The 17,891-nt window shown below is 37.4% G+C and overlaps 1 protein-coding gene across 4 annotated transcripts; it reads left to right on the top strand.

Annotated features, from left to right (window-relative positions):
* On the top strand, nt 1-12,348 carry LOC124215127 (calcium/calmodulin-dependent protein kinase type IV-like). 4 transcript variants are annotated; one of them, XM_046618131.2, is made up of 10 exons: nt 1-409; nt 6,154-6,320; nt 6,407-6,479; nt 7,256-7,324; nt 8,439-8,594; nt 9,360-9,504; nt 9,666-9,741; nt 10,634-10,733; nt 11,270-11,413; nt 11,490-12,348. In XM_046618131.2, the coding sequence occupies exons 2-10, from the start codon at nt 6,232-6,234 to the stop codon at nt 11,559-11,561; spliced, it is 924 nt and encodes a 307-aa protein (XP_046474087.1). In that variant the 5' UTR covers nt 1-409; nt 6,154-6,231; the 3' UTR covers nt 11,562-12,348. The 4 variants fall into 4 exon arrangements, with proteins under 4 accessions (XP_046474087.1, XP_046474089.1, XP_046474090.1 ...); XM_046618133.2 differs by lacking the exon at nt 1-409 and adding an exon at nt 578-902; XM_046618134.2 differs by lacking the exon at nt 1-409 and adding an exon at nt 5,217-5,384.
* Nucleotides 12,349-17,891: the final 5,543 nt, after the last annotated feature.

The raw sequence follows: 17,891 nt of genomic DNA, 5'->3' as shown, positions 1-17,891 counted from the left end.
AGAATCTGTGCGGCTAGTCACGCGTGCAAGGTGTTGGAAGTAACAAGTGCAGGAAAGTTCGAGCTTCGATCGAAGTTCCCGTTCGCCCGAGTATGAAACAATTTCAAAATAGAAAATCCGTTGCTCGATCGCATTACACAGAGAGGGAGAAAAAACTCCCGGACTTAATTACGTATTCGGGTGAAATTTTCCGCGTGGAAGTGATTAATTTCAGTTCATTACACCTCCGGCCTTCGCCGAAGCGATCGAGATAATCAGCCTTCTTCAATGCGGTTTCAACGTCCGCAGTGAGCGAGCGACCTTTCAGCATAAAACATCGCAACGAGCAACGTGGTGACGACGTTACGTTCTCAGTGTTTTGACGGACTGTCCTGCCGATCGCCGGAAGTCCGATACTCGTTATTTCTCGGTGAGTTGTGAAGTTAAGTGCAGCCGAATCGAGTACTTTCAAAATTTTGTCAAAACGGTCGCTTCTTCGAGTTTTCCAAAATTTTCCCGAATTTTTGGAAACCGGTCAACGATTTCGAGGCATTTCGATCGGCTTCGTACCGCGGATTTTGTCGTCGTTCCTCCTTTTATTCGATCGAAACTCGTCTATTTTCGTTAGGTTTGTTCTATTGCCAAGTCAAGTTGCAGCCAGTCGAGTTTGGCAAATGTCAACGATACCACGTAGCTATTGAAACATTGAAACGCAATAAACGGCGGGCATTGAATTATTACACTTTCTCGATATCCTCGATCCCATAGAGTCAAGTTACGAAATCGGATATGGAAAAGAAACGGAACGAAAACATAAAACCACTATGTCAAACTGGCGATAAGGAGTGATTAGTCAGATTTCAGTCACTTCTCAAAGTTCGTTAGTACCGATTGAAGAATATTATCGGAAATTCAACTGGCAGGTGAGATAGATGAATATTGTAATATGTACAAAAAGAAGAAAAAAAAAAAAAAAAAACAACAACAACAATTGTGCCTGATAGCTAATTATATTTTTGGATACCTCGTGCATTTTGACAAGATAACTAATCGCTTTTAGTTTTGTGCTGAGGTAATCATGAGAAGCACGGTTCAAGTGTCTATTTACTTATCTCAAGATCGTGTCAATGAAAATTAACAAAAAGTGTCCAAATTTTTTAACGAGTCAGTCACTGCAATCATACGGCAATTACCTTGTTTGAGGAAAACTTAACTTATGACCTCAAAAACTACAATCTGAAATTGGGGTGAATGTTGAAAGAACTTTTTGAAATCCCGTCGTCAACGGTCAAGTTATTAATCATCGCTGATTAACGTAATTGATTACGTGATAATGAACAAATATCAATTATACAGCACAATAATTCGGTGGTTGTGAGATTTCAAGTTGCAATTATTGATCTGATTTTACTTGTTGAAGTCAGCGATTTTTCCAGAAATAACCTTGTACCGAACCAAAGACAAATTTTGCCACTTTTTGTTTTCGAAACGTTGAAAACCTTACATCCGAATCATTTTTAATGAAATTTGTAGCCAGTTTACTTCCGTGAAATTTGTTTCCATTGGCGAATAACAACTCGTGAGTGAACGTTAACGTGACACACGTGAATGACACTTAATGAAAGCAAGCTTCTAGTCAAATAAAACAATTATTACTTTTACCAGTTGTAATTCAAATTTAAAAAGTAAATATTTATGTGCGACTGGTTACGCTCGGATTCGTTAAATTTGATCAAATCTTGACCGCAGTAACTAAAATAAATTAGACTTTTCAAACCAAACACTCGACAATGTCACTGATTTCGACTGATTAATTATCTGAAACATAAAATAAAATCCTTTTTAAAATAAATAGTTACAGCATTACCGGATAATTAGTTTTGGCAAATAGGCAGAGAACCAAAATCCGAGTTTATTATTTGTCTCATGACCATTACACACGAGTTCTGATTTCTTAATGTCTCTGCAAGACCCGTTACCTCAGCATCAACTCAATTCGATGATCTTGGCCTAATATCGTGTATGTATGTTACGCTATTGTGTGGAACTTACTGACAAATTATTACAACGTTCTAACTTTCACGTAGGTAGTATGTCACTTTGCGACTCGATTAACTGCGCATAATCCTCGTCGATCATGATCTATGCGAACCGCAAACTTAACGCTGTAAGTTACGATCGTTCGATATTTGTCTCACACATTTTGGAATCTCCGGGAAGCTTTCAGTTTTTTTTTTTTTTTTTTTTTATTTCACCTCGGAAACAAATTTCTGTCAGAGAATTAATTGGCTGAAGAATTTCGGGTCCAATTAACTTTAAAGACTTTGTTGAAAAAAATTTCCGTTTCCGAAACGTCGAGATTTTTACTACATATTAATCTATTTCTGAAATGCCTTGAAAACTTTGCACACAATTTTATCTGTCGCTGATTTCTCTTGTGCGGTTCTAAAAATTTCGAATTCACCGAATTTCGTCGGAATAACGGCCAATCTTCAAGAAGCAAAGAAATGCTGCAGCCATAATAATTGTTGTAAACTAAAAAAAAAAAAGAAATGTTACTGTTAAACAAACTATATTACGTATATTAGACCAGTCCAAATAATCGACTATTTTTTTTGTTCGATATCACACTTTCAATAGTTGTAAAAATTATTCAAGGTTACAGTTGACATCATGTAAGAATACACTTTTTTCGAGATCAATAGCGAAAATTCTAGATTCATCGAAAAATATTGCGGGTTTCCTTCGTCAAGCACTTCGACCATTACAAAATCATGTTATTCAATGAATTTTCAACTTTAGAAAATTCAGTTTCCAATTATTACCATTAATATGTAATTTATGTAATTCCACTTTAAAAGCACCTTTAAAAAAAAAAAGAAAATGAATTTTCTCAAATTGAGAATTAACTGAATGACATAATTTTATAGCGGTTGAAATGCTTTACAGAAGAAACCCGAAATATTTTTTGAAAAATCTATAATTTCCGCCATTAATCTCGAAAAAAGTATATTTTTACATGATTTCAACTTCAACCTTGAATAACTTTTGAAAGAGTTGAGCTGTCAAAAAATTATAACAGACCTTTTTTACGGCGCGTTGTATTCCCTGCTAAAGCATGTATCGGAAGTTTATATAGATTGCCTCGTTACTGAGCTACAGAATTCAGAATGAAACAAAAACTATTTGCGCATGTTAATCAAATGGATAATGAATAATGGCGTCCAGGAATCACTAAGTGTCAAAATAAAGGGCTCAAATTTTTACAGGCGTCTCATTTTCTCTCTCTAGAACTATTAAAAGTGTGACTTTGAAGAAAAATATTCGATTTTTTTGGACTGTTCTAATGAATATGCTATCCTGTCATTATGAATATCATCGCCTGTGTAATTGTATGATAATCTTCGCAATCGTTGTTTTTTTTTTCTGATTCTCCAAACTTGGTAAAGCTAGAAAAAAAAAATTAAAATAGCGATTCTTTTGGCTGAATCGATAATCTACTGATCGTCTTACTCGTCGCGATCCTATTGTAATTCACACAGCTGCATGCAGGTGGTGCAATTAATTGCAACGGACCTGTTAAACACGAAAAAAAAACAGATGTGTTTATGAGAATTCGATCAAGCCGCCACCTGCATATAAGCTGATGTAACATGCAGGTTGTGCATGGCCTTTGTGAAGTGAGTTTTCCATCATCGCCTCAATTTTACAGGTTAAATTTTAAGTAGTTTTTATTGCCCAGTGAAAACCTGCACCGATAACTTTACGACTTTCTCCCAATATTTCTCATTCTTAAATCGTCGTAAGGATTGGAAGAAAAATTATACGTATTCTATCGCACAAGTTGAATCATCAGCTGCATTCAACGTCTGTTATCTTGATGCAAAAACGCGACTGTAGCGAATCGTGGTGCAGGTAATTCTCTAAGCTGAGTCACCAGCTCTTATCGCCGCATATAAACGCATGGAGTCATAAAGCTTGTTGATACAGGCGTTGATCAAAAACTGCGCACTTTGTAAAAACAAGTATGAAGTATGAACTATAAATAATTATTGGAAACTGATACGAGCGAGGTTAAGTGTGCCTGGAACATGGCTGAAAAAGATGCTGCAGTCAGTTTTTACCGACCGAGCAAAATGTCAGTTATTCTCGCTATTATCAGCGACGAAGGATTCCAGGATTCTACGATTCCAATCCCGAAGGAAAATATCCTCGAAACTTTTTGTTTCGTGCGAGAGTGACAAGAAAAAATAAATTCGTACGATACGTGGTAATCTAATTACAGAAACGCGTTTCTTAGCATTATTGTTGCGTAGAACGATATTTTTTCCATGGATATTTGTGTTTAGGATCGAACGCATGTAATGGAAGGTGCTTTCTCCCGAATTTTTATCTATCACTTTGTTTTATTACGGTTATTTATTTATTTGGTTCGTTACGAGAAGTCTTATAAATTCATATTAAGATAAATCGGTGATTTGGTTAAGATGTTTCCTTTCAAGTTTTGTAAATTTCTGAAATTTCCAGCTGGTTAAATCCTGGTCTTTAGTTCTCTGGGAGACTTTTCCTTTTCGATAGTTTAAAGTTGCCAAAATCTCCCCGATGAACTTTTACAACAGAGATGGAGCGATTTAAATTGAACAATAAATTCAAATAAACTTTTCCAGTGAACTTGATGATACCAGCGCTACGATAATCGTAAATAACTTTATTTATTATCCCCAAAACGTCTCAATTTCTACGACATATTTTACCGAATGCCTTCTCCTCCCTTTTCACAACAATCCCGTGAAAAAAGAGCGTTGTTTATCAAACTTGAACTTATTTTCCATCAATCAAACGTTTACAAATAACTCTAAATTAATCTAGAACTAATTCACAAACTTTAAACCAACGAACAAGCTTTTTCTACACACGGAGAACTGCGGTATTTGCGATGTTTTTTGGCCAACAATGCGTGCGTAATTTGTATACCTATAATATAGGCTCTGAAGAATAGCCAAAACAAGTGACATTCGACTCGGTCGGTAAGGACTGTTTGTATCATTCTCTTCAATCGACTTTATAATATATTTCCGTCTCTACCCTCTGCACGAGGATTCTAAACACGGTGCAAATGCTTACTTGTTTTCAAAGCTGGCCAATTGAAAAACGATCTTTTATAATCCCGTCTACAACCGCGCATTGTCTTTATCCCACACACTCCAGACACTTTGGCTCGAAACTCTGTCCAAACAAGGCTTCCGCCGGTGACATTCACTCACTTGTGGATTATTGTACAACGTATATCGCGTTAGCGTTTCTCAACGCGAGAACATCGATTCACGAGTAATTGAAGATGCATGTATAATATAGTGTCGAATAAAAATATAGTTAAATTTTTTCTACATTTCCGAGTACGTAAGGTAAGATCGAAGTGAATAGTGCTGAATTTGATTGAATCCATCGTTCTCTCGATGCACAAGGTATTTAAAAGTTGCAAATTTCAATCGATGAAGCGCAATTGCGACCAACTTCAGAAATATCACGTTGTTATACATACCTCTGTTCTATCTCTTCCGGCCCATTGCTTCATCAATTTTTATGAATAATACCTTCGTTTCATTTGTAAACGAGTCATTCATGAATCGTTCAAAACAGATTTTCATTAGGCTAATAATGGTTTGACAATAAAGCATAAATTTATCAGTTGTAATCTGCCTCGTCATGAGACATCGTTGTTTCTTTTTTGTTCAATGTTACAATTTTAAATTCATACAAAGTAATTGTTTATAAATAAAATAACTTGTATATCTGCTAAAATTCAACAAACTATCCATACATATACAATTGGCACTTGAACAAATAACGCATGATATTGCGACCAGTATTATAGTTATTGAATTAATTTCAGAAAGCTACCAGCTAAAATTTGCAATTAAACATTTTCGAACCTTAAGAAATGCTGTTCCTATCAAATTCACCGTCGACGTACTTTAATTTCACCTTAATTCGAACCCTTTTTTTTTCCTACTCTTTACGACAGTATTTGTTTGACTTAACGATAACAGCAGTACTTTTTCAATATTTCAACTCGTTTAATCGCAACAATGAATCTAAAATGATTGCCTAAAATTATAGTTAGACATAAATATTTGAAACTAAGGAAATAAAGTATCGTTTTTTCTTATTTAGGACCCGAGACCGGGAAATATATTGTCGGAAAATCGTTGTAGTGCATAATCAAATTCATTTTTTGCTGCACTCGTGACCATGATGGAGGACGAAGACGATTGGCTAACGAGCGATATTTTCAAGGGATCTTTTCAGAACGATTACATACTGGGCGAGATGATAGGAAGGTACACATCGCATGCGAAGTATCGTTAACTTATTACACCGGTAGATGATACCGTATTATAACAAAAAATGTTATTGTTAATTAAAGGGGATCCGTGTCAACAGTCTACACTTGTCTATACAAGGGAAGGAAAAAGTTTGCCTGCAAAATGGTACCCAAGGTGAGAAGAAGTTGCTCAATCATTTCAGTTCAGAGTAAAAATTGTAGGTTTCGTTTTTCTGTGGTAAGTATTAGTAGAGAAGAGTGAGTTTATTTTAAGTAGTTGCGATATAGCGAGAATCGTAAAACTAGCAGTTAACCTGACACATAAAAGTTACAATCGCCGTCGAATTCACAGTCTTGCATTTTATTCATCAGGCACATGGGTTCGATCAACGGTTCAATTGCTATTTTGACAATATTAGTGTCAACTTCTTGAATCGACAGTCAGTTTATGATATAATTTTCTTGAAATACGATACTCGAAACCGCTGGTGACGGTTGAAAAGCTCACTCGAGCTCACACGACGAACACATCTTGTTTTTCTTAGGAATCCATCTCTCTCTTTCCACCACCTTCCTTTTATCTTGCCCTGTCTTCTTTCCTCCAGACAAAGCTTCCCGATTGAGTTTTATTGGCATTACTTGATCTTGTTCTCAAATTTTAATGCCCTTTTCCCAACGCTTGTCACCATTTTCCAGCTTTTCATCTCTCGGTGACCATCTGATGTATTTATCCTGTATTTTCTCTACACTCAGCCTCTCCTCCCATCCCCAGATTTTTGCACCACTTCCTCTTCCTCCTCCGGTCTCCATTTCTCCACACTGCATTTTCGTTGATTCATTAACCTCCACTATTTTTACCTGCAAAAAAGACACTGAAAGGCGATTTGAGCTAAGAAAAAAACCAAAAAATAATACAATCATATTCCTAACAGTACATTTTATGCGTTGCAGGATCGGTTGAACAAATCAGAAGTTCGAAGTACGGTTGAAACGTTGCTGAAACTTCGCCACAACAATATCGTAAGTTTACCGATGAAATTTACAGACATTTTTCGCTGTCACAAACGCTACGAATTCAACAAGTGAAACGAACATGCCTGTATCAATTTATCGATTGCATCGAAGTGAAGGGCAGGTGATTTATTGTAACAACGCCCAGCATCGACTGACAATCAGGTTTCGAATAGCAGTTCTTCGCGCACTCGACGAATAAAATCTGGCACCACGTGACGATAAATCTACCCGATTCGTACTACATTTTTAAAATATCAGTGAACATGTTTATCTCCAGCTGTATGCCAACGTTAAAATATCCACGCTCTAGTTACGTGAGAATAAAAAACTGATACCGCCGGCACAATTTTCCTCCGTGGGGAGTTCCAATGCATAGATTACGTATTTTCAGTCTCGAAATAAATGTGTGTTTCGATGACGAGCAGCTTCGATTGAATGAGCCCAGTTTCAACTAACAATAAAATTCAACTCACCATTACTTATTTTTATTCAACAACCTTTTTGGATTTTTAAATTTTCAATACACTCACTGAGAGATATTTTCAGTTCCGGTTACCGCTCAGTCCTAATCTATTTTCATGTTTTACCACAATTCAAAAATATAGTTCTAGGTAGAAAATGAAAATTAGTTTTCTAGCTATTACCAGAAAGTCTAGTATCCGTTACTATTCTTTCACATTACGATCACTGTTACTATATTTTCTTGTAACTGTTGCGAAAATTTAATCCTCGTGCAAAAATAAGTTGACGTTAAAGCCTTATTTGACTAAAAAAGTAGAGTAAACCTCAGAAATTGATTTTGCGTCGCAATTACCAAAAAAAATCGACATAACGATACCGGCTTTACTGAATATTTCTAGTTACTATGACAAATAAAATTTTTCTCAGTGCTCCTGATAACCTGGTGTATGATTTTATAATGAGGCTGTTTTGGATTAGTTGATCGATTTTTTCACTGGACTGAATTAAGTATTTATGAACTTCTTTTTCGTACTTCAATCCGGTTCACCGAGTACTATAAGCCTTCAATTTTCTTTTTCACAAAGAATTCCGCGTAGATTACGGAAATGCATACTTATTATCCTAAAATTTCGTAACATATTTATTTTCTGCGAACCAGATCTCGGTAAAGACGGTTTACAACGAAAGACGACACTTGTTCGTGATAACGGATCTGGCATCCGGGGGAGAACTGCTGGAGAGGCTGGCATCAAGAGGTGGACACTCAGAGAGAGACGCTGCTAAAGCTGTTCGAGATGCACTGGCTGCTTTGAATGTTAGTCGTCACTTTACGTTACTGATGTGACCGAATTTGTCAAATAGATTTTTGTGCATCAGCCGAATTCAATTTTTGTACCTAGGATTCTATAAGAGAGTCCAAGTGTTGTTATTCGTGGTTAAAAACAAGTTTTTTGCTCATCCTGTTTAACGTATTACATGAACAAACATTCACTTGGATTCGTCGTCAGGCATGAATAAGATACGTAATTGCTTGCAGCTATATTATACCGAAGTACCAGACCGGATGATTTTATTGTTGGTGTAGATATTCGTGTTTTTGGCATTTTGGCAATCCAATACCATTCGTCAAATCCCATGTAAGCCGAAGTTTGAGGATGTCAAGTCTAAGAAGTGGTTTACAAAAAAAATTATACAACATAGACTTGAAAAGTCTTACTTGTGCGAATCGAGTCACATATAACTCATAAAGTTCCCGTGACACGGAAGAAAATGATGATATGCTGAATTTTAATTACAGAAACCTCATCGCGTTCGCAACTTCTGGGAAATAAGATTATTCTCTCATTTGTCGTTTATCATCGAAAAATTTACATTTCTTGGTCCGGATCTGATTATCAGTAGCTTATGTTCTTGTTGAGACATATTTTTACGTCGACTTTATATTCCATACATCCTTAAGCATCGTTTTTCACCTAGGATATTCGAACAATTCCAAACCTTTGAAGTGATCTTCAGCTGGCTGAACGACTCTTTTCGATGCGACTTGTCGTGATTGAGAATAGGCTTTACCACGTTTCAGTATCTCCACGGAATGGGGCTTTGGCATGGAAGTGTTCGTCCCGAGAAATTGATATACTCAACGGAGGATGAAAATTCGCGACTCTTGCTGGTGGATAGAGGGATCACCACAAATTCGTTGAACGGGTACAACGCTCTTTACTGCGGTTCGTACGTCGATGATCAATTTCACTCCGAGTCCAGTAAAAATCTACGCTACTCTGTCTGCGTAGGAAAAAAATAGCAGACGAAATAAGTGAAGTCAATTCAAGAGTCTCCAAAAGTTCTCCAAACCTGTAAAACTACTTGACAGCCATGTTTGTTTTAGCTCCTGAAGTGTTGGTTGGACATGTCGAGAGTACCGCGGCTGACATCTGGAGTCTGGGAGTCGTCATTTACATCATGTGCGTACAGCATGTGAATATATTACGTCATATAACCCATGCAGCCGATACACTGAGAAAAATTTCATTTGTTATAGTAACTGGAAAAATTCAGTAAAATAGAGATCGTTGAAAAAACTGTTTGAATATTGTTGGGATTACGAAAAACGAGGTACTCGTAACCATTTTGCGCTATTGTCGATCCTTTTTTGGTAATTGCGACGCAAAATCAATTTGTTCGGTTTACTGTACATTTTTAAGCAAACAAGGTTTTAACGTCAATTTATTGTTGCACAAGTATTAAATTTTCGCAACAGTTACAAGAAAATATAGTGCCAGTGAACGTAACGAGAAAGAATAGTAACGGATACTAGACTTTCCGGTAACAGTTACAAAACTAATTTTCATTTTGTACCGAGAACTATATTTTTCGATTGTGATAAAAAATGAAAATTGTTAAGGACTGAGCGGTAACCGGAACTAAAAATTTCACTCAGTGGACTTGTTAATGGTTATAGTAGGTCCATAGATCATTAAATTGTTCGGAATGACACGACACTGCACAGTGTTTGAAAAACGGGATAAATTGTGCGAAAAATTTCTAAAAATAAATGTAGCTTTAATTTTTTTACGATTTTATACACAATCGTTGATCACCGTGTTCTTACTGTAGCATATCATGAATATACTTGATGTTGCGAACAATATTAAATTATTCTGAAATTTACTCGTACAATGGAATCTATTTTGCTGGATAGTCCACCAAACTTCTTCGGCACAAGTTTTGCTAATCGTAAGACCATAGGATTAACTGCACTACGTGTATCACTCTTTGACCTGCTAATTACTGTTATTAGCATTTTTTTTTCTGCGACTGAAATGTGATTGAACATTGAAATGTTTTCCTGTTTAGGCTGTGCGGATTTGAACCTTTTCGAGGAACAATGGTAACCTTTTTCCCATCGCCGTATTGGGATGATAAAACTACGGATGCAAAGGTGCTTATAAGAAGGGTAAGTTACAACAATACGTAAATACCTATAACTATGATCTTCTCAAGACGTACGTTATTTAAAGAAAAATACGTCATCCGTACGTTTAACAAGTATTGACACCTGCAATCAATTTCTAATCCGAATTTTCAACTTCATTTATCATAAATATCAGCCGAACATTCACGTCAATATTATTTGAATAGCCAAGAGTTCACATCTCTCGGCAGAAACTGTGCGACTAACAAGAAAAACATTCGTAAAAAATTAATTCACATAATAGTGTGCAAGGCATTGCGTACTGAAATATCTATGTGGATTTTATAGTTTGGATCTAGTAGTCACAAGAATGAAAAATAATTTTCTGCACGAAGTTGCGTCAAAAATAGTTTCTGTTAGGTAGCATTAAAGTTGAGTTGTTCACACTATCACGTAAAATTACGCATCATAATTTTATCTTCTACTTTCCTATTGAAAATGTGAATCGATGAGCATATCAAAGCGTAACGAGAACGATAAAGTGGCAATAAAAATGTTACAATAATATTATTTTGCAGCTGATGCAGCAGCGACCGGAGGACAGACCGACAACACGCGATCTCCTTTTGGACCCTTGGGTACTCGGTGAAAAATCTAGCGAACTTCCAATGCCAAACACCGCTAAACACCTGCGCGAATTCAACGCCAGGAGAAAATTTAAAGTAGGTTGAGAGCGAATGAAGTCTGCATGTTTAATTATGACGGGCTTTTAACCATTCGTTATCTTTTTCGTTACAGGCTGCGACTCTCGCTGTGAGAGCCACACGTCGAGCTATGACGTTTTCAAATTATCAGGAAGCAGTGATTTAACCATAAACAGTGCCGCCTGTATTTTGCTAACTATTCCTTGTTATATAATAAGCTTTAATCGCTTACAGTTTCTAGAATTGGATGTAAGTTATACGGATATCGAAAATCGCAGTCGCTTTAATTGAACAATTTTACTTTATTACTTACAAATATACGTATATAGTATTACTAAACTTCATTCAAGGAGATGGATGTAAGAACATGTCGAATCTAGTGAGCCATAACTTGAGGCAATAAAACAGGACTTCTATCGCAGGACGCAGTTGCTAGAAGATTTTCATGAATAGAATAGGTACATAAATTGGGTCACGTTCTCCCGTTTCAAAATTTTTATACAATTTTTATGATTGAAAATAGTACATTATGTAACAAGGGAATAAAGTCGACTTTTATTCCTGCGTTACATAAAGTACTTTATTGCCGACTCAACTCTGGCGGCAATATTTATTTGAAAACTGGAACTTTTAAATTAGGCTCACATTTCTCGCTGATTTGGATTTGCAGGGAACATGATCTGATATAAATGAAAGTGATGGTTGTTCTAGTAGAAAATTGAGGAAAATTTCGTCGTTCTATGGTTTATCTCTCGACGTATTGATCACAGTGACTTTATATATAATTGCAAAATCGGTTTACGTCGCAATATTACGTTGATATAGTTTATGCATGGACTAGTATGTGAGGAAGTCCGAATGAATTAGAATAAGGTTTGACCTCGATCTTTGACGAATTGGCCGTCAATTTATTTCCTACTTCTACTCCACCAAATATATATTGTCTAATTTTTTCCATATTTTCTTATCTACCGCTTAGGAGTACGTAGTTAAGATTTCATCCTCCATAACTCGAAGATTATGCATTTGGGACAAAGTTGTGAAGGGAAAAAATTGCGTTCTCTTCTGAATTGGTTAGAAATAATATTTTCAAAATTTTCGTGAACCCGTGTGATTATTCTTCACAAAGTTCGCGACGAACAAGCATAACCACCAGTACTTACAACTTTTTTACTGTTAATTGATCGATTTTTCAATTTTAACTTTTTTGAGTGTATTCTTTTTTATTCTTTATTCTTCAATTCTTCGAGAATTGTACGAAAATTTTGGTCACGGCTGTTTTCACTTGTCCAAAAATACCGGGACTTCTGAAGTGGATGGCGATTTTCGAAAGTTTCGAACTTACGTCATTTCCGAAACGGACGTTCTGAAGGACAATTTCGACTACCGAAAATTTCGGGATTGCCAAAAAACCCAACCCGATGCAAGCCCGTGATTCCGGGTATCCGCACAGCCCTATTTTTTACTTTGACGCGTGTTAAAAGGTCGTATAATGGCGCATGCGTTGTCACACCATTAGACACGCGATATGTTGAAGAGTAAAACGAAAAAATTGTGTTATGCAGCCCTGAGCCCAATTCCAAATGTATCTCAGAGTTCGTAATCGAAACTTGAAAAATTTTTGGATCGATCGGATTTACAGTTTGTATTTTGTCAGCTGAAAGTGCTCGAACAACGTAGTTTTTGATAAATCAGGATTCAAGCGAACAGAGATAATGAAGAAAATGTCACTGTTGTCTCGTGTCACAAACCTGCATCGTCCTTGTGTGGCTGATTCAATGATGGGATTGTTCTATTCAAATAAATGTGCTGTACTTGCACCAGAATAAGTTGAAATTTGGTACATTTTGATGACACCTAACACTAGATACAAGATGAATTAAAAATAAGAGAATTATCAGGTTCTCGCGAATACAGCGTGTTTCCGAGCGATGACTGAGGAATAAAAAGACAATGGCCCTGATGGGCTGTGGTGTGACAACCGAAAATCGTCGTGCGTTTGCGTCCCCTGAAATGATCCAATGGTAGAGTTGAGAACTTGTTGCAAAACATCAGAGAGTTATCGATTGCGACGTGATGCTGGCATCATTCACCTTCCGAGTGATACAGTCTTCGCAATAGTGAGCCCAAGCCAGTACTTAGCCTGTGTATACTTACTGACTTGTCAGCGATACAAGAAATTAATGACGAGACTAAAAATCTTCCAATATTCGTAGCAGAACAATGATCTAATTGAAGTATAGGCACCTAAGAGAAAAATGTATACATAGGTCATAAATAATAAAAGATTTGATGTCATAATGATGCAGAGACCAAAAAGTATATAAGTATATGTGGTTCATGTACGACGATATTATTGTATATGATACATTCAGGATTAATACGTGATGCATGCTATGTATTTTATAATTTTCCAGGAGACAAACTGGATTATCTATAATACTACGGAAATAATATGAAAAGAAAAGGATTATTCATTTCGAAATGGGATTCTATTCGACGCGCGCTAGACTTGATCCATAACATTAGTATTCACAATTATTCCAACAACTTTTCATTTGCTCTCTCGATCTTGAATTTTCGTAGGCGTAGAAACGAAACGCTGATTTAGCTAGTCGCAAGTAGAGTATCTACGTTAGGTAGAGAAGAAGAATTGTTTTTCGAAAATTGTTCGGGGGAAAAAATATTCAGAGTAACTGTAATACATCACGAATGCGCTAATTTTGATCAAGATAAAATTGATGCTCCGTACATGAGACGGTATTTAACGCGGTGTAGTGATTTAAAGACCTGATAAGGTGATAGTGAGAGAAAAAACGAAGCTACTTGAAACTTCAAGTGTATTTTAGCACACATTTGAAAGGTACGAGCAACATTTTTTATCACCCAACTGTCGCAGAACCGCAGCGTTATTAGCTGACCCGTTACCTGTAGAATATATCTTAAGTCAACGGCTGAATATGAAAGGGCCTGGCCGCTTGAGTCTGGAATCGGCAGGAAGGATGAAGTGGGTATTTCTTGTATAAAATGTGAGGACTGAAATCGTTACACATCATATCGTATGATCATACATCATAGATCATACATCTTCACACATCACATCATACATGATCATACTTAGTATTACAGTTCGTAACCAAAGTTTGGATGTCGGATGTTCAGAAAGTGACGTCACCAACTCAAAATCAGCTAGCCGAATTCCTCAGTCTGGAATCAACCGCGCAGTAGGGCGGACGGATGAGAGTCGCGCTCCGCAAATTTCGAGCACCGTGTTCTCAACCTCCCGGATCCCGCGCTTCGGGTCCGCTACGTATTTCGAGTACAGGGTTCTCAACCTCCCGGATCCCGCGCTTCGGGTCCGCTACGTATTTCGAGTACAGGGTTCTCAACCTCCCGGATCCCGCGCTTCGGGTCCGCTACGCGGTGAAACTCGACTTCCAGGATAAGCGCTCCGTGGCTCCTCGTTCATGTTTACAATAAATTATTTCAATTCGTTTTTCGCGCAAGCCCAAATTCAATAGCTGTCAGTGCGCTAATAAAATTTCTATAACTTTACAATCTTCTCATAATCTTTCTGGTAGATTATATCGATAAAAAAATTATATCAAACCTTACACATTATTTTTGATTTGTTCTCATGCTGAAAATATTTATAAGTATTCGGGGTATGACTCGAGGTGGTTGGCGGTGGTCGTTGGGGGTGGTTAAGGGTGGTTGCGGGTAATCAAGGTGATTCAGGAGGAGGGGGACGAGGATTTGTGCTCGCTGAGTTTAACAATTTTATAATATTCGATGGCAATTGTAATTACATTTCATCTAATCTTCTTGAAACTTGTCATCCTTACAATAAATTATTTCGATTCGTTTTTCGCGCAAGCCCAAATTCAGTAGCTGTCAGTACGCTAATAAAATTTCTATAACTTTACAATCTTCTCATAATCTTTCTGGTAGATTATATCGATAAAAAAATTATATCAAACCTTACACATTATTTTTGATTTGTCTCATGCTGAAAATATTTATTAGTATTCGAGGTATAACTCGAGGTGGTTGGCGGTGGTCGTTGGGGGTGGTTAGGGGTGGTTGCGGGTAATCTTGGTGATTCAGGAGGAGGGGGACGAGGATTTGTGCTCGCTGAGTTTAACAATTTTATAATATTCGATGGCAATTGTAATTACATTTCATCTAATCTTCTTCAAACTTGTCATCTTTACAATAAATTATTTCAATTCGTTTTTCGCGCAAGCCCAAATTCAGTAGCTGTCAGTACGCTAATAAAATTTCTATAACTTTATAATCTTCTCATTATCTTTCTGGTAGATTATATCGATAAAAAAATTATATCAAACCTTACACATTATTTTTGATTTGTTCTCATGCTGAAAATATTTATTAGTATTCGAGGTATAACTCGAGGTGGTTGGCAGTGGTCGTTGGGGGTGGTTAGGGGTGGTTGCGGGTAATCTCGGTGATTCAGGGGGAGGGGGACGAGGATTTGTGCTCGCTGAGTTTAACAATTTTATAATATTCGATGGCAATTGTAATTACATTTCATCTAATCTTCTTCAAACTTGTCATCTTTACAATAAATTATTTCAATTCGTTTTTCGCGCAAGCCCAAATTCAGTAGCTGTCAGTACGCTAATAAAATTTCTATAACTTTATAATCTTCTCATAATCTTTCTGGTAGATTATATCGATAAAAAAATTATATCAAACCTTACACATTATTTTTGATTTGTTCTCATGCTGAAAATATTTATTAGTATTCGAGGTATAACTCGAGGTGGTTGGCAGTGGTCGTTGGGGGTGGTTAGGGGTGGTTGCGGGTAATCTCGGTGATTCAGGGGGAGGGGGACGAGGATTTGTGCTCGGTGAGTAAAACACTTTTATAATATTTAATGGCAATTGTAATTATGTTGTATTCAAAATTTTTCAAACTTGTCAGGCTTACAATAAATTATTTCAATTCGTTTTTCGCGCAAGCACAAATTCAGTAGCTATGAATAAGCTTATACAATTCATTATATTATTAATTAATTATTTAATCAATTACTCAATCATATTAATCCTCACACAATATTTTCGATGTGTTCTTATACTGAAAATATTTATTACTATTCAAGGTATAACCTAAGGTGGTTGAAGGTGGTCGGAGGTGGACAAGGAGGAGGACGAGGAGGACGAGGATTTGTGCTGGGTGAGTAAAACACTTTTATAATATTTGATGGCAATTGTAATTATATTTCATCTGAAATATTACAAACTTGTCACGTTTACAATAAATTATTTCAATTCATTTTTCGTGCAAGCACAAATTCAGTAGCTATGAATAATCTTATACAATTTATTACATTATTAATTAATTAATTAATATTCCTATAATATTTGATGGCAATTGTAATTATATTTCATCTAAAACATTACAAACTTGTCACGTTTACAATAAATTATTTCAATTCATTTTTCGTGCAAGCACATATTCAGTAGCTATGAATAATCTTGTACAATTCATTATATTAATAATTAATTAATTAATTACATTAATCCTTACACAATATTTTTGATGTGTTCCTATACTAAAAATATTCATTACTATTCCAGGTATTACCCGAGGTGGTCGGAGGTGGACGAGGAGGAGGACCAGGTGGACGAGGAGGAGGACGAGGTGGACGAGGAGGAGGCGGGGTGGGTCGTCGGAGAGGACCTCTCCTGTCCTCAGAGGAGGGGAGGGGTAGGGGCAGGGAAGGGGGAGAGGTGGGCGGGGAGGGGGAAGGGCCGGGACGGGAAGGGAAGGGATGGGAAGGGGCGGGGGGCAGAGGGAGGGGCGGCGGGAGGGAGGGAGGGCGGGAGGGCGGGAGGGCGGGAGGGCGGGAGGGAGGGAGGGAGGGCGGGCGGGTGGGAGGGAGAGAGTGGAGGACGGATGTCGAAGCGAGCCCGTTAGAGTAAATAGATCAGAACACCCCCCCCCCCCCCCCCCCCCCCCCGCCCGTCCGCCCGCCCGCCCTCCCTCCCTCCCGCCCTCCCTCCCGCCACCCCTCCCTCTGCCCCCCGCCCCTTCCCATCCCTTCCCCCTCCCCGCCCACCTCTCCCCCTTCCCTGCCCCTTCCCTGCCCCTACCCCTCCCCTCCTCTGAGGAGAGGAGAGTTCCTCTCCGACGACCCACCCCGCCTCCTCCTCGTCCACCTCGTCCTCCTCCTCGTCCACCTGGTCCTCCTCCTCGTCCACCTGGTCCTCCTCCTCGTCCACCTCCGACCACCTCGGGTAATACCTGGAATAGTAATGAATATTTTTAGTATAGGAACACATCAAAAATATTGTGTAAGGATTAATGTAATTAATTAATTAATTATTAATATAATGAATTGTACAAGATTATTCATAGCTACTGAATATGTGCTTGCACGAAAAATGAATTGAAATAATTTATTGTAAACGTGACAAGTTTGTAATGTTTTAGATGAAATATAATTACAATTGCCATCAAATATTATAG

This window comes from Neodiprion pinetum, chromosome 3, assembly GCF_021155775.2.
Source record: "Neodiprion pinetum isolate iyNeoPine1 chromosome 3, iyNeoPine1.2, whole genome shotgun sequence".
Classification (NCBI taxonomy): domain Eukaryota; kingdom Metazoa; phylum Arthropoda; class Insecta; order Hymenoptera; family Diprionidae; genus Neodiprion; species Neodiprion pinetum.
This window is presented reverse-complemented; position numbering and strand designations above follow the sequence as displayed.